The 27,655-nt window shown below is 38.2% G+C and overlaps 1 protein-coding gene across 4 annotated transcripts in view; it reads right to left on the bottom strand.

Moving 5' to 3' along the window:
• The window catches only part of ADGRB3 (adhesion G protein-coupled receptor B3), a 1,023,178-nt gene that overhangs the window by 449,066 nt on the left and 546,457 nt on the right, over positions 1–27,655 (bottom strand). For all 4 annotated transcript variants that reach the window (XM_040349908.1, XM_040349906.1, XM_040349909.1 and 1 more), the window contains 3 exons: positions 27,210–27,404; positions 21,862–21,930; positions 15,011–15,119 (listed from right to left, as the gene is read on the bottom strand). In XM_040349908.1, the coding sequence (XP_040205842.1) occupies positions 15,011–15,119; positions 21,862–21,930; positions 27,210–27,404 (373 nt within the window). The remainder of the gene's footprint in view (positions 1–15,010; positions 15,120–21,861; positions 21,931–27,209; positions 27,405–27,655) is intronic.

Here is a 27,655-nt window from a genome sequence, read left to right as displayed (position 1 = left end):
GGCGGCGTAGTGTATCTTTAGCGGCGTAAGGGCGCGGGATTCAAATGGATGTAATGGGGGTGTGTTTTATGTAAATGCATTGTGACCCGACGTAAACAACGTTTTTTTTTAACTGCGCATGCGCCGTCCATGGGGGTATCCCAGTGCGCATGCTCGAAATTAACCCGGAACAAGTCAAAGCTCACAACGGTGATGTCATTCTACGCAAATCCCTATTTGCGAACGACTTACGCAAACGACGTAAAAATTTCAAAATTGTACACGGGAACGCCGGCCATACTTAACATTGAGTACGCCACCATATAGCAGCTTTAACTATATGCCGGAAAAAGCCGAACGCAAACGACGTAAACATAATGCGCCGGAGGGACGGACGTTCGTGGATCGCCGTAACTAGCTAATTTGCATACTTGACGCAGAATTTGACGGAAACGCCACCTAGCGGCCGCCGAAAAATTGCAGCTTAGATCCGACGGCGTACTAAGATGTACGCCTGTCGGATCTAGCCGAGATGCCGTCGTATCTTGTTTTGTGGATACAAAACAAAGATACGACGCGCAAAATTTGAAATTACGCGGCGTATCAAGAGATACGCCGGCGTAATACCTTTGTGGATCTGCCCCATTGATTATATTTTTCTTAGTATAGGCTAACTTTAGGCAGAGATGTTCACATAATACCCTAATATATGTAGATGAGAGCTAGAACAACATGGGTTTTCTTTGTGGACTGGTGAAATAGTACTTTGGATCACTGACCTGTTCATAAGTTCTTCATTTCAAAGCATAGCATTGCCTTATAGAATAAATTAGATACCTGGGGAATCCCTGTGTCACAATCTCCTGCACCTTGTGCAACTCAATAATAGTGGTCAGCTGGATTCTGCGTATTATTAAAACAAATGTTATGAGTTAAAGCAGAGCTCCACCCAAAAGGGAAAGTTCCGCTTTAAGCATTCCTAGTTTTGACATGTACCTGCTCCCATTTCTAGACAGTTCGCCTACCCCAGTGGTTCTTAACCCTGTCCTCAAGTACCCCCAATGGCTATGTTTGCAGGTTTTTCTTTATTTTGCACAGCTGCTTTAAATCAGAGTCAATGACTTGGTATTTTGAACAGCTATTTTATCTAAGGTAAATTCCTGTTGGGGGCACTTGAGGACAGGGTTGAGAACCACTGGCATAGGTGACTTGAGCAGAAGTTCTCCTTTGCCCCTCTCTCCCTGTAATCTTCCGGGACACATCACAGGTCCCAGAAGATTGCCTTAAAGGAGGCACAGTGTGCACCCGACTGTGAAGCCGCAAGCTGTCACAGTCGGGTGTTCACAATTGTAATGCCTGCATCTGGGGGGAGGGGAGAATCAAGGGTTCTCGCGGCCCATCGCTGGATCGTGGGACAGATGAGTGTTAATTAAAAGTCAGCAGGTACACTTTTTGTAGCTACTGACTTTTAATAAACACAAAAAAGACTGGGACACAACTTTAAGGATGTGGACCCCACATACCAGTGAAACATAGATGAAGGAGTAAAGGGTGCAATGCATCCCTTTACTAGTTCACTACACTACAGGTAACTAGCTTCTCTTATAACATTAGATGAAGATTCAGACAATATATTCTACCAATGACAGATTTATTAAATAATGTATCATTCTTTACACATGCATGATTAAAACAGACCTTGTAATAATAAACGTGTCATATTCATCAATGCTCCTTGAGCATCTATCACAATACACTTTTGTTACAATTGAGTTGGTAAATCTCATAAATAGCATTTGATTTTTTTTTATGTTTTATAAGGAAGCAATGTTTACTATGCAACATGATGCTTATTATAAATTTATCACAGATACCAAGGGTGAGAGGCATGGTGCAGGTAACCAATGGGAGCTATATGGTTGCTGCTAATTTGCCAAAAGGCTGGAAACAGCTGGCATATCCTCCTATATGCCACGTCTCTTATCCTTAGGCCCCATACACACGAGAGGATTTATCCGCGGATACGGTCCAGCGGACCGTATCCGCGGATAAATCCTCTCGAGGATTTCAGCAGATTTCTATGCAATGGCGTGTACACACCATCGCATTGAAATCCGCGCCGAAATCCTCTGGCGATGACGTGTCGCGCCGTCGCCGCGATTATGACGCGGCGACGGGCGCGACACTGTCATATAAGAAATTCCACGCATGCGTCAAATCATTACGACGCGTGCGGGGAATCCCTTTGGATGGATGGACCTGGTGAGTCTGTACAGACGAGCGGATCCATCCGTTGGGATGGACTTCAGCAGATGGATTTGTTGAGCATGTCAGCAGATATTCATCTGCTGGAAATCCATCCCAGGGGAGATTTATCCGCGGATAAAGATCCGCTGGCGTGTACACACCATAGGATCTATCCGCTGAAACCCATTTGCTGGGATTTATCTGCGGATGGATTCTATGGTGTGTATGGGGTCTCAGTATGCATGAGATATTATAAAAAAAGTTTTAAAATAGTTTACAATAAATGAGGGAAAAGCTCTCTATTAGAGATATACTGTATTATGTTGCTTCCTGTCCAGTGAAAAATGTTGTAGTAGGCAGGAAATTAAACTAAATCAAATTGTGGAGTATAAGAAAGCTAGATTCATAGGGAGATTTTTATTCCTGTTTCACCTTGTTGCAGATTTTACCCCCACTTCATGTCTGGTGAACCAGGGCAGGAAGTAAGGGTATATCTTTCTTACGGAACCCTAGATTGTAGTAAAATGTAAATGGGGGGTTTAAAATCTTCCCCAACATAGTATGACCTACACTTTAAAGCTGCACTCCAAGCAGATACAAAAGACACAAGAATAAAATCATCAAATTATTAATTAAGAAATCATTAATAACATTTAAAAAAAATACACTAGTTTAGGTACCATGTACTCACATTCATAAGACCTGCTATGTACTGCTCAGCTACTCCCCTTGTTAGTTTAAATGTGCAAATGTAATATTAAATTGATACATATGTAAACATGTTAATTAACCACTTAAGCCCCGGACCATTTTGCTGGTCAAAGACCAGGCCACTTTTTGCGATTCGCCACTGTGTCGCTTTAACTGACAATTGTGCGGTCGTGCGACGTGGCTCAGAAACAAAATTGACGTCCTTTTTTTGCCAAAAATAGAGCTTTCTTTTGGTGGTATTTGATCACCTCTGCGGTTTTTATTTTTTCCGCTATAAAAAAAATGCAATATTTGTTTTTACTATAATAAATATCCCCCAAAAATATATAAAAAAACATTTTTTTCCTCACTTTAGGCTGATACGTATTCTTCTACATATGTTTGGTAAAAAAATTGCAATAAGCGTTTATTGATCGGTTTACTGTAGGCAAAATGTATAGCGTCTACAAAATAGGGGATAGTTTTATGGCATTTTTATTAATATTTTGTTTTGCTAGTAATGGTGGCGATCAGCGATACTGGCAGACACATCGGACACTTCTGACACATTTTTGGGACCACTGTCATTTTTACAGCGATGAGTGCTAAAAAAATGCACTGATTACTGTGAAAATGACATTGGCAGTGAAGGGGTTAACCACTAGATGGCGCTTTATGGGTTAAGTGTGCCCTAGGAAGTGCTTCTAACTGTAGGGGGTGGGCTGTGTGTGACAGGACAGTAATCACCGCTTCCGATTACAGGAAGCTGTGTACATTGTCCTGTCACTGGGGAAATGCTTGTTTACATAAGCATTTCCCCCTTCTTCCTCAATGTGACACGGTCAGGGGAATGCCCGCGGACATCGAGTCCGTGGTACCCACGGTCAGAGTCACGGAGCTCGTGGCACACGGGTGCACAATGCCGGCTTCTTAAAGGGGACGTATATATACGTCCTTTTGCCTGCCCGTGCCATGCTGCAGACGTATATTTGCGTGCGGCGGGTGGCAAGTGATAAAAACACAATTGTGACAAATAAATAGAAGAGATATTTGGAAAGATGCTGAGTGTATTTTATGTGTCTGTTCCCCAGTGCTGTAATTATTAATTTGGAACCACTGATCAATATAAGGATAGGAGTTGCCTATCTATAACATTTCCAAGACACCCTACAGAGTAGGCATCAGACAATGAGAGGAAAGGGCAGGACCAAGAACCAATTAGGTATGCTGCATGTAAAAGTGCTGACAAAGAACATACTGATAGGAGGAGAGAGTAGAGTTAACATGAAGATGAAATCATTAGTCTCCTGTTGCTCTTTCACTGTCCTATGAGCAGGATAAGGGTGGACCAAGAATACATATGCAGCCCTTCTACAGTCTATATACTGTAACAGAAGATATGTCTTTTCTCTATATGGCTGATCAGTGTAGCACTCTTAGAACTAGATGAACAGAACGATACATACTTTAGTAGGAAAACACATTTTAAAATATTTGAAAGAAGGGGTGAGTATGGTCTCTTTTATAATGAGAGTATATAAGGTAAACAGGTGCCTACTCACTCTAGTGAGTTTTCTACTCCACCATAAGGCATGCTGCTTGGATTATGTTACACAATGTTTACAATTATTGTATAAACCTGCTTGTATATTTATATGTTTTATGTATATCTTGTAGATAAACCCCCTCCTGAAGAAGCGGTACACTACCGCGAAACCGGTCGAGGCGATCGACTCCTTACATTCAGACATAGTTTGTGTATAACTTTCTGATGTGCAATGTGGGGATTGTCTTTAAATGTTGTTTTATGATACCTGTTTTATGTTTAATAAACATTTGTTATTTTTTACTATACCGTGTCCAACCAGTGCCGTGAAAAATCCCCACCAAAACCCCTTTCCCCCTTCCCCTGACCTAATCAGTGACAGACATTCGGCCCCAAGCAGCCAATGTTGTCCTAATTATTTGGGTCTTATTGTTTTACATTTTAAAATATATTTTTTTCCTGATATTCTTTAAGAATTATGTTTTTAACAAGATTTATGATTGCTTTATTGTTATTTTCTTGTTTTATATGTATATAATTATATAAGAACACTGTTGCTTTGGAAGCATCTTGTAGATAATTACAACAAAATAAATTGGTGATACTTTTGCACTGAAATATCAGATTTTCAAAAAGTGTGTACTGAGGCTCACAATACTAATCATAATATACATCTTAGAGACCGTGTATTACTACATATAAACGTTATCTTCAACTTAACACTGCTGTTTCTATCGTTCACAAATCATCAACAGATACATTTTAATTAGGAAACAGATGAATAACTATCATACAAATACATTAACATGCACAATCCCACAACATAAACTGCTAATTGTAATGTTCATAGAACTAAACCCATGAGAGTAAAGAATGTAACAATGCATTACTTTACATCCAATTTGTAAACCAAGCTCTTAGAAGTGACTGAAACATCCCCTTGAGAAATTTCACTATTCAGTGTGATATGTATAATGTTGTTAATGTTAGCATATTTTGGTAATATATACACAATCGGGACATTGCTAAACCTATAGAATCTAATTTATCCTTCTATATAGTACTTTAACCTCCCTGGCGGTATGATTCTGTCAGAAAAAAGGTGCTGAAAGCGGTACCATTATTTGCAAGGAAATTTGGCGTTTTATATTGTAGGTCTGTAATTTTTAGAAATAACTCACTTAAATCTGACCAAACAAGATTCTAATAGGCATCCCGGGTATGACATTTTTTTAAAAACAAAATTATAAATTATAATATAATAAATAATTATAAATAATTATAACAAATAATAATATAATTATAATAAAAATTATTCAATAATGTAATCAAATTAAAATCACTGAAATTTGCTCAGTTGCAGAATTGTTGCTGTCATTATTTTTTTTTTTTTATGACGAATTTCCCCACAAATCGCTATCGCACAATTCTGCAAGTGATTATAATTTATTATCGCTGTTTTTTAGCTGATCTAAAACTATTTTTGACATAAAGGGACACTTTTGGTTGCTATGGACAATCTACAGTTTGCAGGGAGAAAGAAACGTTTTTATTATATAAAATGACATGCATGACACAGGACAGACCACTAGGGACAAGGGGGGTGTGTTTTTTTTACATACAGTACTGTAATCTATAAGATTACAGTATACTGTATGTAAAGTGTTTGTTTACGTTTTTAAATTTGGCGCCGTTCTCCGTCCCCGTGCGTCGTAACGTCGCAGGGAACGGAGATCGGCGTCACACGGAAGCACTATGTGAATCGAGCGAGGTCCCGCTCGCTCACACAGCGCGGTGGCATCGCTGGATCCAGGGACAAGGTAAGTAAAACGTGCCTGTGGATTCAGCGAGGCGAGCCCGAGACTGACTCGGGGTTACCGATCGTAGCAGGAAAATCAAACCCCGAGTCAGTCTCGGAAAGACCGCCAGGGAGGTTAATGGCCCATTTCTACTTTCACATTTCAAAAAAAGCATGTGATTCACTGTTGTTCACATGCAAAACTAATAAAGCTGAACTCTAGGAAAACAACTTGAAACACATAAAAGGGTGTTATTTTACATGTCAAAGGATTTCTTGTATTGTTTTTCTAATCTTTAGATTTACATACAGCGCAGCCCGGTCTGGCAGGGCAGAAGATCTTATTATTTTTTGCTGCAGTTAGGTAACATTTACAGGTCTCCTACATATAGCGGTCCTGTGATTGGACAGTGAATGGAAAATTAGTACACGTAATTCAGGGGTCAAGACCTGGGGAAAAAAGTGTGGGAACTCCCACCCAAGATCCACTCCCTCACTAAAAAAATAAAAAAATTATACGCTCATATGCATAATTACTAAACCGCATGTTTTTTTTTTTTTGGATCTACTGTACCTTAGTAATCCTTTATGTTACTGGCCGGCTTCCTGTATATGGATTCATCGGGTAGTGTGTGGGAATTCCGTCACTTCCTCAATGCCGCAAGGTCTCCTGGGAGCTTTTGTCATTGTTCCTAGGAGACATTGCGGAGGTCTGCCGCGAGTTATCGCAGGATTTAGAAAGAAGCAAGTTCTTTCTAAATCCCGCGATAACTCGCGGCAGACCTCGAGCTGGGCATCGCCGCTTAGTGAAGGATTGCCTCGGGCGGCTTGGCTGCTATTGGCTGCTCTAGTCCTGCAAAGGGAACTGAGTTCCTGCTGTGAAAAAAGTGCAGGAACTCTGTTCCCACAGGACTTGAGCCCTGACGTAATTGCTGTCACTTTACTCTCTTCTTCTATCAGCATAATCCTTGAATTCTTATTGGCTCCTTGTACAGCTCTTTCTCCCTTGTCTGAACTCTGCTGTGTAGGGACTGAAGAGGTTTAATTCAATGCCAAATGTAGGTACTCACACTTTATGCATTTAAAATTTATATTTAGTGATGTATTAACTAAATACAGAGCTACAATAATGAGTATTTTTTTCGTTTCATTTGACAAACAAAATGAAACATGACATTTAACCTACATCATATCCAGTGTTAGAAAACCCTTCCATTTGACCAATGGAAGGTTTTAAAAGTTTGTGGAAATATTTAGAACTTCAAAAATCTGGAGTAGTAAGTAAAGATAAGTTGTTTGAAGAGACAGGGAAAGTTCTACTCTCACAAGATGTCATTTCAAGAAGAACTAGTAATAACAACAGCATCAAATCAGCCATTATCTGCATCACAAGAATTGTCAGACTCAAGGGTTGCATCAATAATAGATCAGATGAAACATTCAGAGACTGACGAGTCACAGTCTGCACCATAACTCCTAAAAGAGGTTTATATGGAACATTATTGGGCCTAAGGATACGGGTGCCAGTGAAAGCACTTAAATAACACTTGTAAATAAAAAAGGAAAGTCCAACATGTGGAAAAAAAAAATATATATTTTTTTTTTTTTCACTCAAAAACAACTTTCTTTTTGTGGTATTTAATCACCACTTTTTATTTTTTGCTATTCAACGCCGCGCTAATTTAACTAGAAAATACTCAGGCATGCAACACTGTACCAAAACAAAATGTATATATTTTTTCACACACGAATAAAACTTTATTTGTTGTGATATTTATTTACTACTGGCTTTTAATTTTGAAAACAAATATGGTTCTGTTTTAACATTTTGCAAACAAAAAATCTTTCTTTATAAAATGAAGCCAAAATGAAGTCTAACAAAAAAAAACAACCCAAACCCAAAAATAAAAATAACCCAAATCAGTGTGAAAGTTATAGAGTCTAAAAACTATGGTATATATATTTGAAAAATCAATCCTGATGTAGTGACTGCCTATCTCATTTCTCGAGGCCCTAAAATGCCAGGACAGTACAAATACTCCCCACATTACCCTTTTTGGGGGAAAAAACAGTCCAAGGTATTTAGTAGGAGGCGTGGCAAGATTTTTGAAATGTAAATTTTTTGTCACAATTTTGGGGAAAATTAAGAAATTAAATAAACTAGTTTTTTTCACATTTCTTTTTTACAAACCTTAACCAGTGCAGCATAGCACCATCATATGACTGGTGTGGTGGTGATAAGGAATACTGACTGGTGACAGTATGTAATAAATAAAAAAAACATTTTATAAAATAAATATATATATTTTTTTATTTTTTTTATGTTTTTTTTAAATACTTTTTTATTGTATTTGTTTAAGCTAATATTGCTTGTTACAGTGATGATCACTGTATCAGCAATCATCTGAACTGTCCTAAATAGTTTTCATTCATGATTCATTGTTTACTAATGTAATGTTGTAATTGGTCACAATTATCACATGATACAGGGTGCTGTGATTTGCCCAGGTACCATATGATCACTGGTGACTAATCACAGATCACACACAGTAGTAAATAATTATGTCCTGAATAAATTACATTCATAACTGTTTTTTACTTTGTTTACTAGGTGTCATATGATCACACAGCACATCACATGGTATCTGGGCTGATCACAGTGGCCTGATAACCAGCAGCACAATCATAGCAGCCTGTACCATGTGGTTTCAGATCGTAACGCTGCACCCCAGGGGGCGTGCAGTGGACCTGAGCTGGATGACATACTGGTACATTGCGGTGCCTGCTCAAGCCACTAGTAAAATTACTAATGGCTGGTCGGCAAGTGGCTAATATTATTTATAACTTACATTAAAATGAAGTCATCCACTGATTTCCTAAATAATTTCAAAACCATGTAGGTGTATAACTCCTAATACTTATGTGTGATCCCTACTTGTAACAGTCTTTTTTAGTAATATTTATATACAGATGGCTTTCTCCTTTAATTATTAGAAAAAAAGAACGTAATGTACTGTATATGTAAACATTTAATAGGCTGTTTGTTTATGCCCAATTTCTGAGCTGTGGGAATGGCTTTTTTGCTTGAAACGTAAGAGTATTAATAGCCACTGCCAGCATGAATCCTGGGCAGGCTAATTGTATGCACCCAAAACCAACTGCAATTACAAGCTTCAGCTGTCATTTTGCCAATCACAACTGCTTTACACCCACAAATAAATGCGCACTAGCGATATATAAAATAAAAACTCACCACAGCATAAAACACTAAATAATGAGTTAAATGTAATCGCAAATTAGGAAAGATCCTGTGTCTATGTCTAACAAGATGCCCCAAATGTCACTGCAGTTGGCAGTCATATTAGTGTTTATTCTGTCCTTGCAGTCCTGACATAACTAAGTCAGAACTGGTATGTTTCTCTTTATTAAAATAAATATGATGTTCCACGCTATGCCCACCCCAGCTAAAACCATGGGTTTTGGAATTAGAGGAACGATGTAGGAGAATAGGGGGGTGAAGTGGCGCTGATAGGTGATATAATGTGAAAAATAATTGAATAATTAAATCCTGTGATATTACTTTAAATGGAAAAAATACACTAATGTGTAAATGTTTGAAATGTGCAGGTGCAACTCTGCTGTCTATTGGCATTAGTTACTAACTGTAAACAAAGTGCTAATAGTGCAAAGCAATAAAAAAAATGAATTAATGTCCACTCATTGAAATAATGCTTAATATATAAACAAAGAAACGTATCAACAAAAAGTTTCAGTTTATAATTCCAATTTGGCTACTTTCACACAAGGCGGACTACGGAGTCCGCCAGCTCCCTCCGGCTCAGCGGGAGATCTCTCCGCTGATCTCCGCTGAGCTGGCAGACGACAAGTCCCTCTCTGCTCATTGAGCGGGGAGGGGCTTGTGCAGCGCCGCTGTCTCCTATGGAGAGATCTGATAAAAACGGACAGCATACCTGTTTTCATCAGATCTCATCCAATTCAGGTCCGCCGACAAAACTAGTAGTAAAAAAAAAAAATTAATAAAAATGCAATAAAACTATCCCCTATTTTGTAAACGCTATAAATTTTGCGCAAACCAATCGATAAACGCTTATTGCGATTTTTTTTTACAAAAATAGGTACAAGAATACGTATCGCCCTAAACTGAGGAAAAAAAAAATTTATATATGTTTTTGGGGGATATTTATTATAGCAAAAAGTAAAAATTGTGGCTCTATTTTTGTTTATAGCGCAAAAAATAAAAACCGCCGAGGTGATCAAATACCACCAAAAGAAAGCTCTATTTGTGGGGAAAAAAGGACGCCAATTTTGTTTGGGAGCCACGTCGCACGACCGCGCAATTGTCTGTTAAAGCGACGCAGTCCCAAACTGTAAAAACACCTTGGGTCTTTGGGCAGCAATATGGTCCGGGGCTTAAGTGGTTAAATGCCCTTATTTCTTCTGAGAAATCCTCACTTCCTGTTCTTCTGTCTGTAACTACACACAGTAATGCAAGGCTTTCTCCCTGGTGTGGAGAAAGCCTCTTGAGGGAGGAGGGGGCGAGCAGGCAAGTCAGGACACTCTCTACTTTGCAGATAGAGAAAGGAGCTGTGTGTTAGTGGGCGTCCTGACACTCCTGCTCACCCCCTCCCCCCTCAAGAGGCTTTCTCCACACCAGGAAGAAAGCCTCGTATTACGGTGGTGAGTTACAGACAGAAGAACAGGAAGTGAGCATTTCTCAGAAGAAAAAAGGACATTTAAAATCAAAATGGAAGGATGAGGTAAGTGAAGGAGTACTGCACTAAGGTAAAGGAAGCTATTTAGGGAAAAAAATAAATCCTTTACAACCCCTTTAATCTTGAACAGGGATGAAAAAAAACCTGGTGCACACCACCCCAAATAAAAATGGCCTCCGACCAAAAGGGGTGGATCCCATCAAACCAGCATGTTCTAATGAAACCAGACAACTAATGATTTCCACTGTAAACTGCTACTACTAGGACAGCACATTGTGGTTTAAAAAAGGAACACATGCCGCATGTAGTGTACAACTGCTAAAATCTACATCTTGGATCGCTGCATCTGAGGTCCTTGCACCTCGTCTGTTGAGAAGGTTTCATCTGAGATTTCCCTTTAAGCCTGGACCCAGATGGGGGAGGGGAGGGGCCATAAGAGGGAGGGTACTGTCATGGATAGTCTGGCAGCTAACCTATCTCCATGTGTCCTCTCCCTACTTCGGTTCTGGTCAATGAGGATAATCTAAAGTATGAGGTTACTCAAGTTCTTCTGCTAAATACTTCCCTGAAAACCATAAATGGTAAGTAGGATAAAAAGAAAATTAATGCTGAATTGTATCCTCCTGAGCCTCGTGGTAGGGATTCTTGACCAAAATGTAAGAGGATTGGATAACACCTTCCCACCACAGCCTCCTAGTTTTTGGGTCTTGTGACCACTGTGATTGGCTGTCACAGTGGTAACATGATTAGAAAGCTTCCGATCGCAAGTATGCTTCAGGAACTTTCTGATCTCTGGCAGTGATTGTGCTGGGAGTGTGCAGGGCACACACTCTCAGCACAAAAAACTGTTTACATAAGGCTGCATGTATGCACCCTCTCTGTATTAAAGCTCACCTGCTGAGAGGCCACATATATGAGCCACACCGGCAGGAACTGGATAAAGATTTGCCTGTAATTTCAGATACCTATATTTATGTATTACAGATGTTAACAATTTAAACAGCACTTTAAATATATTGTACTGTCACATCATTCCCTGCCCTGAAGGAGCTTACAATATAAGGTTCATAGCATGTGTGTATACAAACTAATAACATAGACAGGAGCCAATTAACCTACCAGCATGCATTTGTAGTGTGGGAGGAAACATATGTGAGCACAGCAGAGTGTGCAAACTCCCTGAATATAGTGTCATGGTTGGCATCTGAACTGATGACCTTAGTGCTGCAAGGCAGAAGTGCCAACCACTAACTGCATGTTCTGCCAATATTGCCTAATTTACTAATCATTTGGAGTTTCCCTGAAGGTATTTTTCAACAGTTTCTTGAGATGCAGCACTTGTGCAAACCATTACATAATAATTTATGTTGCTAAAATGCATTTACTGTAATAATCTAAGGTAGCCATATTTATTGAGCACTGCTTCTATTTGTTACAGAGATGTTGCCCAAACCCTGTATATCAAAATTCCATAGATCATCATTTTTTGTTATTTTTGGGGAAAGATACCATGTTAATGCATACATTTTCTTTGCTCAGGAGTAAAACCAGAGTTGTTTTAAAATGCTGCAGTTTTCCATTTGTAATTATATACAGTAGTGTTGCATAGTTACACGGTTGGTAAGGTTGAATAAAGACAAGAGTCCATCAAGTTCAACCTGTGAGAGTGTGTGCGTGTGTGTATATGTTTATGTCACTACCATTTTCTATATCTCTGTATATTGCATTCATTAAGGCGCAAAAAGATTTTCTGAAATTATGTACATATTTCTTGCTGATGCCACCAACTGTGGGAGGGAGTTTAACATCCATACAATTTTAACAGTAAATAACCACTTACACAATTTAAGCTTAACCTCCCTGGCGGTATGATTCTTTCAGAAAAAATGTGCTGAAAGCGGTACCATTATTTGCAAGGAAATTTGGTGTTTTATACTGTAGGCCTGTAATTCTTAGGAATAACTCACTTAAATCTGACCAAACCAGAGTCTAATAGGCATCCCGGGTATGACATTTTTTAAAAAACAAAATGATAAATTATGATATAATAAATAATTATAAATAATTATAACAAATAATAATATAATTATAATAAAAATTATTCAATAATGTAATCAACTCAAAATCACTGAAATTTGCTCAGTTGCAGAATTGTCGCTGTCATTACTTTTATTTTTTATGACGAATTTCCCCACAAATCGCTATCGCACAATTCTGCAAGTGATTATAATTTATTATCGTTGTTTTCTAGCTGCTCTAAAACCATTTTTGACATAAAGGGACAATTTTGGACAATCCACAGTTTGCAGGCAGAAAGAACAGTTTTTATTATATAAAAGAACATGTAGGGCACTGGGCAGACCACTATGGACAAGGGGGGGTGTGTATTTTTTACATACAGTACTGTAATCTATAAGATTACAGTATACTGTATGTAATGTGTTTGTTTACGTTTTTGAATTTGGCGCCGTTCTCCGCTCACGTGCGTCGTAACATCGCAGGGAACGGAGATCGGCAGCACAGGAGGACGCTGTGTGAATCGAGCGAGGTCCCGCTCGCTCACACAGCGCGGTGGCATCGCTGGATCCAGGGACAAGGTAAGTAAACACTGTCTGTGGATCCAGCGAGGCAAGCCCGAGTCTGATTCGGGGTTACCGATCCTAGCACAAAAATCTAACTCCGAGTCAGACTCGGGAATACCGCCAGGGGGGTTAAACTACTTTTCATCCAAATGACGTGCTGTGTGTCTTCTTAAGAGACTTAAAACTGAATAGTTAGATCTAAGAACTGAATAGTTATACTAGAATCATCATCTAGGTATTTTTTTTTTTGGAATCATAAATACTCTTAAATCTTTCTTCTCCAGTGAGAATAAGTTTAATGTTTGTAGTAATTTCTCATCATTTAGGTTCTCCAGGATCTTAGTAGCTTTGTTGCCCTTCACTGGACTCTCTCCAGTTTCAGAACAGCCTTCATGAGGACTGATGACCAGAACGTGATGAAATACTCAACATGTGGCTGAATCAGATTTTTGTAAGGTAAAGAAATTATAGTTTTATATTTTGAATATATACCCTTTTAATGCATGTTAATAGTCCAATGACGTTGCTTGCAGAAGCTTGGCATTTTATGCTATTGCTAACCATGTGGTCTATTAGAACCCCCAGATCCTTTTCCAACCTTGATTCCCCCAGAGGTTCTCTCCCTAGTGAGTACAGTTTATTCATATTTTTAGTCCCCAAGTGCATTACTTTACATTTTTCAATATTAAACCTAATTTGCCACGTAGTTGCCCAACCCTATATTTTATTGATATCTTCCTGTAACGTTGCTTAATCCTGTTGTGAAGTGAATACCCTGCTTAGCTATGTATCATCAGCATACACCAAGATTACACCAACTATTTACACCAACCTCTGTATGATTTATGAACAAGTTAACTGGAATTGGTCCCAGTACAGAGCCTTGGGGATCCCCACTTACAACTCCAAACCATTCAGAAGATACACTGTTTATCACCACCCTTTGAACATGCCCCTGTAACTAGTTACATGATACACTATCATCTATGCCAACAGACCTCAATTTGTATATTAAACATTTATGGGATACTGTATCAAATTCTTTGGTGAAATCCAGGTACACCATGTCAGCAGGCCTTCCTCTTTCCTGATTACAACTCACTTCCTCAAGGAGTGTTACCAGGTTGGTCTGGCAAGAACAATCTGTCATAAATCCATGCTGGTTACTAATCAAAAAAAATTTTTTTCAGAAAATATTGCATATGGTCCCTTATTATCTTTTCCATTAATAAATGCTACTGATGTTAGGCTGACAGGTCAGTAGTTTCTTTCAGCCCATTTTTGAATATTGATACCACATCAGCTTTTCAGCTGTCTGCTATTGTCAGGGTAAACCTCTGAATAGCCCTAAATGAGTGGCAATTGTATTGCCAATTAGATACATTTTTGAAACAAGCAATGAAAATAGTAAATAAAACTAACGTTTGATTCTTACCTACATTTCCTGTTGTGAGGTATGAATTCTGAAATTCCATCATTCCCATTCCAACAATGTGTATGAAATCTTCAATGACCTGCATCAACTCCACAGAGCCTGGGTAAATCTAGAATTAAATATTGCAGCAGCAATAGCAGACAATAGGTTACACATGTCAAACAGTTTCACATCATTTGACAGTATCGATCAACATATCTGCCTTTTTTTTACAACATAACCAGGGCTTGTTTCAATTACGTGAAACTCCAGCCAAAACCTATTTTTGCTTGGGCAGAGTAAGGAAGGTTAGAACTCATGTTTGAATTATTATTGTTAGGTCTCTTAAAGGAGATTTCTCCTCACTTCTTGCATCCTGCACTTTTCAGGGTCATTTGACAGACCATGAGTAGGTAATATGTCACCTTTCACCACCTGTTTTTACCCCTATATGCAGCACCAACATTCCACAACGATATGCATTGCATGTGCTTGTTGGGTGGATGTGGCAGCACAGCCCCATTCCCTTAAATGGGTCATGTTTGGTGGAAGGGCTAGTGCACACTGAAAATGACAGGGATTTTATTTTCTGCCATGGCCTGTGCCTTTGAAGCCTAAGGGGGAGCAGTAAGGGGGGCAGTAAAAAATAATCTCGACTGCATGTTTCACAAGCTCTAACAGCGACACAACAGTATTAAAAACACTGTTTTAGTAGGGAAGGCTATCTATAGCTCTCTGGGTCCCCAAAGGAGATTTTCTCTTACTCCTGTTCTCAGTGGTTACATTGTCACCAGGATAGGAGGCAAAGGAAAAAGCTGCCCAGACTATAGTAAAGTGGAGTTCCACCCAAAAATGGAACTTCCGCTTTTCTGAATCCCCCCCTTTCGGGGGCACATTTGGCACCTTTCAGGGGGAGGAGGAAGCAGATACCTATGTAATATAGGTATTTTCGCCCACTTCTGGGCATAGTTCACCACAGCAACCTACGCCATGTCTGGCACCTTCCCCCGTCTCCCCCTCTGTCTTCTGGGAGACACACAGGTCCCAGAAGACAGCAGGGACCAGTGGGATTGCGCAGTCTGACTCGCATATTAGCAGTAGGGAACCAGGAAGTGAAGCCATGAGCCTTCACTTCCTGATTCCCTTACCGAAGATGGCAGCGGCAGCACCCGAGAGCCGAGGGACAGATCGGCTTCAGGTGCCGACATTGTGTGCGCCCAGGACAGGTAAGTGTTCTAATATTAAAAGTCAGCAGCTGCAGAATTTGTATTTATTTTTTCAGCGGAACTTTGCTTTAACAAGGGATCTACCCTTTAACATTATACATTAAAATCTATGTTCAGCCAAAACTTTTCTTAGTTTGGCTCAAGGGGGAAGTTTTAGAACCCCTGTCATGTCTTAACTGCTATCTGGAGCTCTGTTGAAATGATTCCTTTTACTTCCTGTGCTGCTGAGAACTTTCCACCTGAAATAAAGTGAACTTGCCAACAATTACACAGACATGTGTAAAGACACTTTTTAAGTAAAGTCTGGATGGCTAAAATGTCTATCAGATGTTTATTTATGTCTGTGCCCTTGTTTTAGAGTTTGCCTCACTTCATGTCTAGTAAAATGATTATTACGTGTACAGAAAGTGAGGGGGAATCCTATACATCTGTTAAGAACAGAAAGAATCCTTCCACAAAGTATCTGAAATTAAAAATATAGTTTTTGGCTGGACTCACCCTTTAAAGTAGAGCAATTGGTGAAGTTCATTAACCTGTGGCCAAGCCTTACCAAGGAAGGTTGGTCTGACTGCAATTCATCGAAACATGTTTGCTACAGGCTTTGCCCATTCATAATGTCCTCTCATATACACCTATATCCTGCATTATTAACCCTTATGTAAATGATGAAAATATTTTTGATGTATTGGATCTTTAGACAACTTACTTGTAGATTCTAGTTCATTGAAGATTTCTATGTTCTAACATGAACAGCTGCATTACTGCAGTTTTGCGGGAAATTGGGTGCTGCCATACATCCGATCCATATATAAACCGTAATTGCTGGTTTGTTGCTCCGGCAATTAATGTGAAAGGGATGTTCTATCCTCTGCAGCTGCACTCCATAAAACCTAGTCTATTTTTCTCACACAGGAAGCTAACATTTCTGTTGAAAAACCTACAAGCAAATACCAGAAGCAAAGGCACACTTTGCAGAGATAACACTTGTATCTTTTAGTACAGAGTGTTACGATTCTGAACATGTAGAATGTACACTGTTGTTAACAATCCTTTTTTTTTTTCCTCTTTCTTTTTCTAATCCAGCAAAATAATTGTATTGGGATCAACAAAGCAACCATTTCCACCGCAGTACACACGCTTGTTTCCATGACAACACAGGATGCCTTAAAGCTGACTCATACACTCAGGCAACGGCTTTGCCATCTACACTATCTTCTTATTTCATACATATTGGCCATTTATTATCAATATAGCTGTCACATTAACAGGCAGAATTTTCTCTAAAAGGATTCATAAAACTTAAACATATACAGTATATGGTAATTTAGATCCATTCATCCCTTGTTTCATTAATTTATTTGCTGAGCCTTAACGAACATAGGCATAACCAAAGATTTAATCGTATACAAGACTCTTTGAGCAATAACATGGTTAAAACATGAATTAAGGAATATTTTAAATGTGCTCAACAAATCTTCTGTGAATAGTTACTTAATATTCATCCTGTGCTAAGCAATTTTAATGCAGTTAGGTTATTTGTGGACAAGGTAGATGTAATTAGTTGGGGCATAGTGAGATTACTATTATATTGATATTGCTACCTATGAATTGACATCATTCCAGCCTAATGCACATTTCAACTACTGAGATTCATTATTAATGAAGCTTTATGCATTTAAACACTGTATAAAATCATCGTATCTTTACATTACTGTAAGCAGACAAAGCTCATCATTTTATTTTCCATCAGACAGTGATAAATAAAATATATTGTAAATGCATCAGTGAGTTATCGGAGGTGGCATAGTAAGAAATCAAAAGTTTAATGATCTTTTTGTAAAAAAATTTGAGTGCCCTGCACTAGATGCCACTTCTCTAGATCAGATTTATGTCACAGGGCACACAATGGTTGATTTACTAAAGGAGTAAAGACTGTTCACTTAGCAAAGTCAATCTTAAATTTTCAAAGTCACTTTTTACTTTAGCTTAGTAAATAATAATGGGAATGTGTTTACAATCATTCAGCCACATAAAAGAAAAGATCCTGCTATTTTAAATTGCCAACTGGCAGGTTAACTTTAAAGGACAACTGGTGTTTAAAAAATTTGGGGAGCACACAACGTCAGTCTAAAAAGACACCTTTATTAAAGCATATCTCAAGTCATGGTGGCTGCAAGTCACTCAGCATAATAATCATCCCCTCAGTGATGCTAGATACTCCAAGACATCACCACCCCACACACATAATTCTCTGAATGGTTCCCATGCCCAACAAAGAGCTTCCTGTGTTTAGAATGCAGCAGGGCAGCTACTCAGAACAGGACCCAAAAGTAATTGAAGATCTTTGGAGAAGCAGGGTCATCAGCCAGGCATAGTATAAACATAGTTACATTTCCCCAAGCTGGGCTATTGTAACTATGTATAAAATATCCACACATGGAATTTGTCTTTAGCTCCTAAAGTTTAGCTTTAAAGCGGAGTTCCACCCATAAAGGGAACTTCCAATTTTCTGAACCCTCCCCCCTTTGGTGTCACATTTGGCACCTTTCAGGGGAAGGGGGGTGCAGATACCTGTATTTGCACCCACTTCCGGGGAGAGACTCCCACGGGAGTCACTCCAAGTCCCCCTCACTGCCTTCTGGGAAACACACTGGTCCCAGGAGACAGCGGGGACCACTGGGAAGGCATGCACAGTAGGGAACCGGGCAGTGAAGCCACAAGGCTTCACTTCCTGATTCCCTCACCGAGGATGGCGGTGGGGGCAGCAGAGAGACGAGCGATTGCTCATCTTCTGCTGTCGACATCGCGGGCGCGCTGGACAGGTAAGTATCCATTTATTAAAAGTCAGCAGCTGCAGTATTTGTAGCTGCTGGCTTTTAATATTTTTTTTTTGCTGGACCACCGCTTTAAGAAACTTGCAGAAAAGTGCTAGTGATTGTATTACTGTAGTCAATTACAATATTTTTTCTACTATAAGTTGGAAAATAAAGTAAGCCTGTAATTGGGTAAATATGCATCAACTCAGCTTTTCACAATTTGTTTTAGTAGTAATCGTGTCATCCTAAATAAAAATAAATAAAAAATACACCTTGAAAAATGTTGGTTAAACCTAGGTTTAAAATCCTATACTGATAGGTGGAACAAAAATACTTTTACCTGTAGTGAAAAGGTTGTATTTATTATCCACCATATACACATACCTGATCACGGGTTCTATGATGTGCACAATGTAAAGGTGCCATTCCTTATTTTGTTTGCAACATAATTTAAGTGAGTGTCGGTGTATAATTTTTATAGGGTCATTCATCTGACAGTGATTGTACATTATATTTTTTTCTTGAGTATAATACTGTGTACATGTACCCTGAAGGTAAATATATACCTTGTCCATATATATATATATATATATATATATATATATATATATACTTTAAAAATATACTATCAAGGCATCTTCAGTCAGGAAGCAGGCATTCAATTTAAAGTGAGCCTTTAAGGCTAGAAGTAATGATGATCGCTGCTTACTTGCTTTTAAAAGGTGTAGACTTCTGAACTGTCATCCTAATTATAGTGTTACTGCCAGAGCAAGAGTGGAAATTTTGAAGCCTCTAAGTTTTAATAACTCTTCTGCCTGCTTGTTACAGGTTGATTACTTACTAGTGATGGTATAAAAGTGACAGCTCTGGCCTCTGTGCAATAAAAATAAGTATGGCAGCTTTCATATTTCTACTCTCCCAGATTACCTTTACAAATACTTGCTGGTGTTTAAAGAACCTTCATAATCTGTCAATCATGTCTTAGTGTTAGGATTAATTAAAATTTCTATCATGTTATGTGTTCAAGCATTTTTTTTGTTACACATCCAATGAGCTAAATTATCACTTTAATTTACTCAAACAGTATATACCCATAGCTAGGGATTTGTTTTGTTTTGTTTTTTTAATACTGTAATATAGCAGCCAGTTTACTAACGGCATCCATCCAGATATGTTATTGGTTTGTTTTAGTCAGACAGCTAGATGCTTAAGTGACTTGTTCTATTTATGCATATAGAAAGGCTTTCATGAAACCAAGTAGTAGAGGTCGCTGCAGGTGAATATAAATAATAGGCTTTTTCAACTATCGGTTCCAAGGGTGCAAATTGACAACTTGTCTTTCCACACTCAGTAGTGTCAAGGATTTGTAAGAAACTGGTGGCACAAAAAATATGTACATTCCATTGAAGACATCCGTAAGTTATGAAGATTGGTGAGTAGACATCTCCCAGAAGCTTCCTGATTCCCCATTTCTTTTACAATTGGTTTTAAAAGGTGTACAAGAAAGTTTTATCGGCTGAATTTACACATTAAAGGGGATGTGCTGAAAAAAACTGGTAGCCACTGTGTCCTGTTAGGCTCAGGCCTGGGAAAAAAAACACCATAAATCCACATTTCCATATGCCATGATTTCTTCCAAACAGGTTGTTAGATTCCATTTAAGATATGATGATGTCTAGTTGACAACTGGATTCCATTGGAGTTATAAAAAAAAAATTCCATAAATCCATAAAAATCGAGCTTTAAACATACTTGTTTATGCAGATGATAGGTTCCTGATGCCATTTAAGCTGTATTTGGGTTACAGTCTCTACTTTGTTGTATGTATTTATACACAACATCCTAGTATTTGGGGATTGATGAAAAAGCCTTTAAATTCCATCTTCCAAACTACAACATCCAAAGAAAAGTATCATGTAAACTAGAAAGGAAAATATACAAAGAGCCCATGGTAGCAAAAAGGAGGAACATTCCTGTACTTGGTAGATGTACACAATAAAACAGTGATGTACTGTCTTTTATGGAAAGCATAATTCAGTTTGTTATACTGAACCAAAGTGCAATGGAATGAGTAAATCCTTGAATCTGAAGCATGAGTCAACTTCCATTAGGTTAACTGCATTGACAAGACAAACTGATATTCCATTAGTTGCCAAAGTATTGTGCGATTAAGTAAAGCCAACAGTTTAAAAAAGTGCATGTATGGTAAACACCCCTAAACAAAACAATATACTCTGCTTCTTTTCTCTGTCTCCTAAGATTCCAGTTGGTGTCAGATTTAATTTAAAACGGCACTCAAAGGGTGCCAGTTTTTTTTTGACTATCTGTAGTAGGTGGCATACTTTTGGTTTTGCTTTTTGTCTCGCCATCTAGTCACAGCAGGGACTTTGTTCACCTAACCAGCATTACATCTCAAGTCTTCAGAATGTATTTTTGTAATAAATCCTTGTACACTGGAGTCAACTGCAAAAAAGATCCCCTAAAAACTGTGTTAATGCATTAGCTGTATGTAGATATCTGGAAAGAGAAATTTGTAAATAGCAAATACATGCTAGGTTGCATCTAAAGTCTTCATTATTTTAAATAACTGGATTACATCATAATTTTTGGTTAGTAGATAAACCAGATAACATTAACAACTATGAGCATGAGAACAATGTTGAATCAAGTTAAATGATGTTTGCATTCAGAACAATCCAATTTTATATGATTTTCACAAACATTATTTGATTGTGCAGTTTACAGTTTCTTTATTTTCATGTATAGCTTATCTTAAAGTTACCATACCATTGAATAAAGGTCAAGTCTTCTACAGTAAGATGTATCTTACCTGTTGTGCATCTTCCCACTTTTCTTTGTTTTCTTCATCCAGGATGTTACTTACTATTTGGAAGAAGTTCTAAAAGAAAAAAGTAATGTGTTATGCAAAGAGATCTAGAATATAAACTGTATTATGCAATAGTATATATTTATCAGACATCTATGATACACTGTTTGTAATGTGTAATAATAAAAATCCTACTGCCCTTGTGTCTGTGTTTTTCTTTAAAAAAATAAAAAAAGAGCATTAAAAAGCCTACCCACAACCTATTTTTTTTTGTTTTGGAAACTATGGGGAGCCCTTTCAATTTTTTTTTATTTCTGTCTACGCCAGTAAGGATTATAAAGCTATGACCAGAAAAAAAACATATGGTACATTCGACCTTACCGCTCTTGATGTTTTTTAAAGATGCCTTTTGCAAAGTTTACCAACACTTTACTTGTTTTAACTGGGTCAAATGCACCTCAGAACTCAAAGGGTCTCTAAGGTCACTTTCTGCACAAGAAATAATAGTAACTTAGAGAAACAGAGCAGGTGAAACTTACAAGCAGAGGTACAGATCAAAGGAAAGCCTAACAGAGGTTCTACCCTCAAATTAATAAAAAAGAACATTTGTGGCTAAACTTACACGTTGTAACTAAAAAAAATAAAACAATGAGGTAACCCTTCTTTAGGTGTTAGCATCTATTTTATTGTGCATAAAAGGCCAAAGCATACTTGCCAACATCTTAATTTCAGTCCCCAGGATACTGTCACTCCTGCCCACCACCCATATCAAGCCCTCCTCATGGGCAGAATGTACCCATTTTCTGGTCGGTCCTGTCCCTAATTTTGTGGGAATTGCCCATTTGCAGCAGCAATTCACTCAGTAATATACTTTTTTGAGTTCCTGTTCATGCTCAATAAGTCAAGGTAAATATTGTTATCTAAGGATGTGTTCTGGGACACAGCAGAATTGGGACAGGGCATCTAGATCCAGGAAATCTGGGACAGTTGGCATCTATTCCAGTGTTGCTCTAAGAAAACTAGTTTTGTATGGATTTTCTCACAAGCCCGTTTTATATATTTCCCATAGCTCATGCAAAAAAAAAAAAAAAGAAAAACTTGAGTACAATGGTGTATCACTATTAGCAATTCAAATCTATGTTTACAACACGCGTATTTATAAGGTCCTGGAATATTTAACGGCCTAATCAATACAGTATGTGCTATGGTCTAATTAGCATATTTGAAAATAATCTACACACATTATTTCTATTTATTTTGGCAGAATTAGGGTTGAACAAGTAGGAACTGTTCAGATGTCACATAATAAATCACTGAATACTTTTTGGGCCTAATTTGGAGAACAGCCAGAATGTACAGGATGAGGGAAAGTTGACATTTGCCCATACTGAAACTCTAACCAGACTGAAGACTAAATGCATCATTTAACAGCTAATATAATGTCACCTGAAGTGTACTGACATGGAATAGTAATTCAATATATTACTTTTTTAATAGGTTAACAATGCTTTAGCACATGTAAGTATCATGATCTTAAACACCTGCATTATGTAAAAGTATGTATTCAATCCTCCAGCCCTTGGGAATGTTTTCCTATATCCCTTTCAATGGGACAATGCTAAGATTTTAGCTTCTTCACGCTTCTAGTTTACAGATCCCTTGATATCTCCATTCTATTTCTGTTACTTGTAAGATACTAAAAATTTCAAAGAACCATGAAGCATCTGTTGCAAACTGAGTAAGATGCTCTTAAAGGTCTCACAGCATCTGTTAATAGAGAACTAACATTGCATAACATTCAGACAAGTATGTGCAGATCAGGATTAGATATTATGCTTGATTTAACTTAATATTGGTGTCAATATATATATATATATAAATATATATATATATATATATATATATATATATATATATATATATATATATATATATATATATATATATATATATTTATATATATATATAATTATATTTTTTTGAGTGATCAAAGTTAAATGGAAATCCTTTTTTTTGCTTTGTTTAAGGTACTTGTACCAGTGATCCTGCGGTGAATCTATCTATCTATCTATCTATCTATCTATCTATCTATCTATCTATCTATCTATCTATCTATCTATCTATCTATTTCAAAATAGTATTATTGTAAGTAATAATAACATTTGATGTACAGTGCTCTGAAAAAGTATTTATACCCCTTGAAATTTTCCACATTTTGTCATGTTGCAACAAAAAATGTTAATGTATTTTATTTTATTGGGATTTTATGTGATAGACCAACACAAAGTGGTACATAATTGTGAAGTCGAAGGAAAATGATAAATTGTTTTCAATTTTTTTTACAAATAAATATGTGAAAAGTGTGGTGTGCATTTGTATTCAGCCCCCCTGAGTCAATACTTTGTAGAATCACCTTCTAACACATGAATATGCGTTGATCTAAACCAGTGGTTCTCAACCTGGGGGTCGGGACCCCCTTGGGGGTCGAATGATGATTTGCCAGGGGTCACCAAATCCTGGCCTTTTTCTGAAGACCGCACCGCTCTCCCGGCCTTTTCTCGGCCGCCCAGCTGGGCTGTCCCTGGAGCCCGCGGGCACCCACTCAGCCTTTTTGCAGCCGCCTGTTCAATTCACGGCATGGCTGAGGGGCAGAGACTAGAAGTCGGCTGACGGGTGAGGAAAGTGAAGTGGGAGGGGCTGAAGGAGACCCTATCTCCTGATTTCAGCATAGGTGTCACTGCTGCGAGACACCACTGTAGTACGGGTTCCACGCTACAAAAATAATTTTACTGTTAGGGGTCCCCACAATTTGTGAAATGTTATCAAGGGGTCACTACACTAGAAAGGTTGAGAAGCACTGATCTAAACCATTCCATTGTAGCTCTAGCTGTAGGTTTAGGGTCATTGTCCTGCTGGAAGGTAAACCTCTGCCCCAGTCTTTTGCAGATCCTAACAGGTTTACTTCTAAGATTGCCCAGTATTTAGCTCCATCCATCTTCCCATCAACTCTGACCAGCTTCCCTGTCCCTTCTGAAGAAAAGCATCCCCACAACATGATGCTGCCACCACCATGTTTCATGGTGAGGATGGTGTGTTTAGGGTGACGTGCAGTATTGTTTTTCCTGCCACACATAGCATTTTGCTTTTAGACCAAAAAGTTAAATTTGACCAGAGCACCTTCTTCCAAATGTCTTTCTTCTTGCTACTCTAACATAAGGGCCAGATTTGTGGCATCCATGACTAATAGTTATCCTGTGGACAGATTCTCCCACCTGAGTTGTGGATCTCTGCAGCTCCTCCAGAGTTACCATGGGCCTCTTGGCTGCTTCTCTGATTAATGCTCTCCTTGCTCAGCCTGTCAGTTTAGGTAGACAGCCATGTCTTGGTAGGTTTGCAGTTGTATTATACTCTTTCCCATTTTCTGATGATGCATTGAATAGTGCTCCATGAGATGTTTAAAGCTTGGGGTATTTTTTAGAGCCTAACTAACTATGCTTTAAACTTCTCCACAACTGTATCCCTGACCTGTCTGGTGTGTCCCTTGGCCTTAATGATACTATTATGATACACTAAGCTCTCTAACAAACCTCTGAGGGCTTCATAGAAAAGCTTTATGTATACTGAGATTAAAATACACACTCTATTCACTAATTAGGTGACTTCTGAAGGCAATTGGTTCCACTAAATTTTAGTTAGGTGTATAAGAGTAAAGGGGGCTAAATACAAATGTACGCTACAGGGGTGCTCACTTAACACTGCACAACGCCTGTCACAATTGTTCATTGTAATGAGGGTACACTTCACACCTGCGAGACTGCTAAAAATGGGCCTCGGTGAGGATGATAATTGCCCGAAATTTGCACGAAACCACCGGGAACTTATTCACCTGCTGTGGAGGTGCCCCAAATTGCACCTTTATTGGAGAGGGGTTCTTAAAACCCTAAATGAGGTATTCTTAGTTACGATTCCACAAGACCCTAAAGTCTGTATCTTAGGTATCCTGGACGATTTACCGCTTAAAAATAACCCGAAATAAGCCATTGGCAGAGCCCTCTTTCGGGCTCATAAACGTATCCTCCATCATTGGAAGGCAATTGAACCTCCTAAGATAAGTGAATGGATAACGCAGATGGGATCCACTTTGCGTTTGGAGAAATATATATCAACACAGAGGCCGACAGGGGAAATTTGAGCTCCTGTGGGTCCCTTGGTTGAATACCCCAGGGTTGACCCCGCTTGAACTGGTGATAGACAGACTGCTTCTTTAAGATGTGTGATAGAGGGTTACAGGTGGAAGGCACAAATGTATACAACCAGACTTTTGTCTTGGTCTATCAGGGGGAAAGCTATTGTGACCTGATTGGTTGTATATTTACTGTTTGCCGGTTTGTGAAAAGCGAGAGGACTATGTTGTTTAAGTTTTTACTATTCCAATGTTTTATAGAATGTTTTTTTTAGTTCTGCATATGTACGTAAAACTTTGTTTCTTACCATATGTGTCAATAAACATAATTTTTGAGGAAAAAGAATACAAATGCACGCCACACTTTTCATATATTTATTTGTAAGAAAAATTTAAAACCATTTATCATTTTCCTTCCACTTCACAAGTATGTGCCACTTTGTGTTGGTCTATCACATAAAATCCCCAAAAAATAAATTTTCATCTGTGTTTGTAACATGACAAAATGTGGAAAATTTTAAGGGTATGAATACTTTTTCAAGGAACAGTAGCTCCATCATCTTTCATTTTCATGTGCTCAGGAGGCACATGTTGAACTGTCAGCAGCCTATCAGAGCCTCTAATATGTGGCATGTGGACATGGTTGGATGCTGTACTGTGTGGTACTCATGTTTAGGGCTGCTCCAAGCATACAGTCCTGAACTCATACAGCCCTAAATGTACCACTCAGTACAGCATCCAGCCAGCACACATTTCTGCCCATCATGTATTTGAAAGGCAATTGGCTGGGAGTTGGACACTTCACCTGTATAGGATTTAACCCACAGGGTCTAAATACCCAGTGTGCATGAGGCGTAAAAATATTCTTTTAGTAAAGGAACCTTTCAGTTTTACTGCAGTGAACCATGGCATGAAGTTTTCTGAAAATGCTTTCATATTATACATTATTATCTTTGTCTACTGATGATTTTGGGTATACATAGAAACAACAGACAGACAGACAGACAGAAAGATAGATACGATAGATAGATAGATAGATAGATAGATAGATAGATATATAGATAGATAGATAGATAGATAGATAGATAGATAGATAGATAGATAGATAGATAGATAGATAGATAGATAGATAGATCTGTCATGATTGTTTTTTGTTTTGTTTTTTTACCTGCACTCCATCAGATGCGGGGATATAACTTGCTCTTTTGAAAGTGTCTGTGACATTTCTGAGGATTTCCACCGAGATCAGTAGATCTCCTGCATAAAAATGCTTCCTCTGAGTTAAATCGAGCAGTGTTTTGGTCACCTGAGACATTCCTTCTCCTGCCAGCGTTCTTTGTCCCTTAGCAAGATGTTCTTTAATCTAGATCAGTTAAAAAGACAGCATATGTTTACATTTTTTTTTACAAACAATACATAGCACAAACATTATGAGTAGGATAAAACAAATTGTCTGAGTTTTATATGCTATATTATGTGTAGATATTTGAAGACATTTTTACTTTTAGTATTTTTTTCTTACTGGATATACATTTCTGTTTTCTTTATCAGTAAAGAATGTAGATTTAGGAAAGTCAAATAGTCAAATATACATACACTAGGTTTAGCTTGTTT

The sequence above is a fragment of the Rana temporaria genome, chromosome 4 (assembly GCF_905171775.1).
Source record: "Rana temporaria chromosome 4, aRanTem1.1, whole genome shotgun sequence".
Lineage (NCBI taxonomy): Eukaryota > Metazoa > Chordata > Amphibia > Anura > Ranidae > Rana > Rana temporaria.
This window is presented reverse-complemented; position numbering and strand designations above follow the sequence as displayed.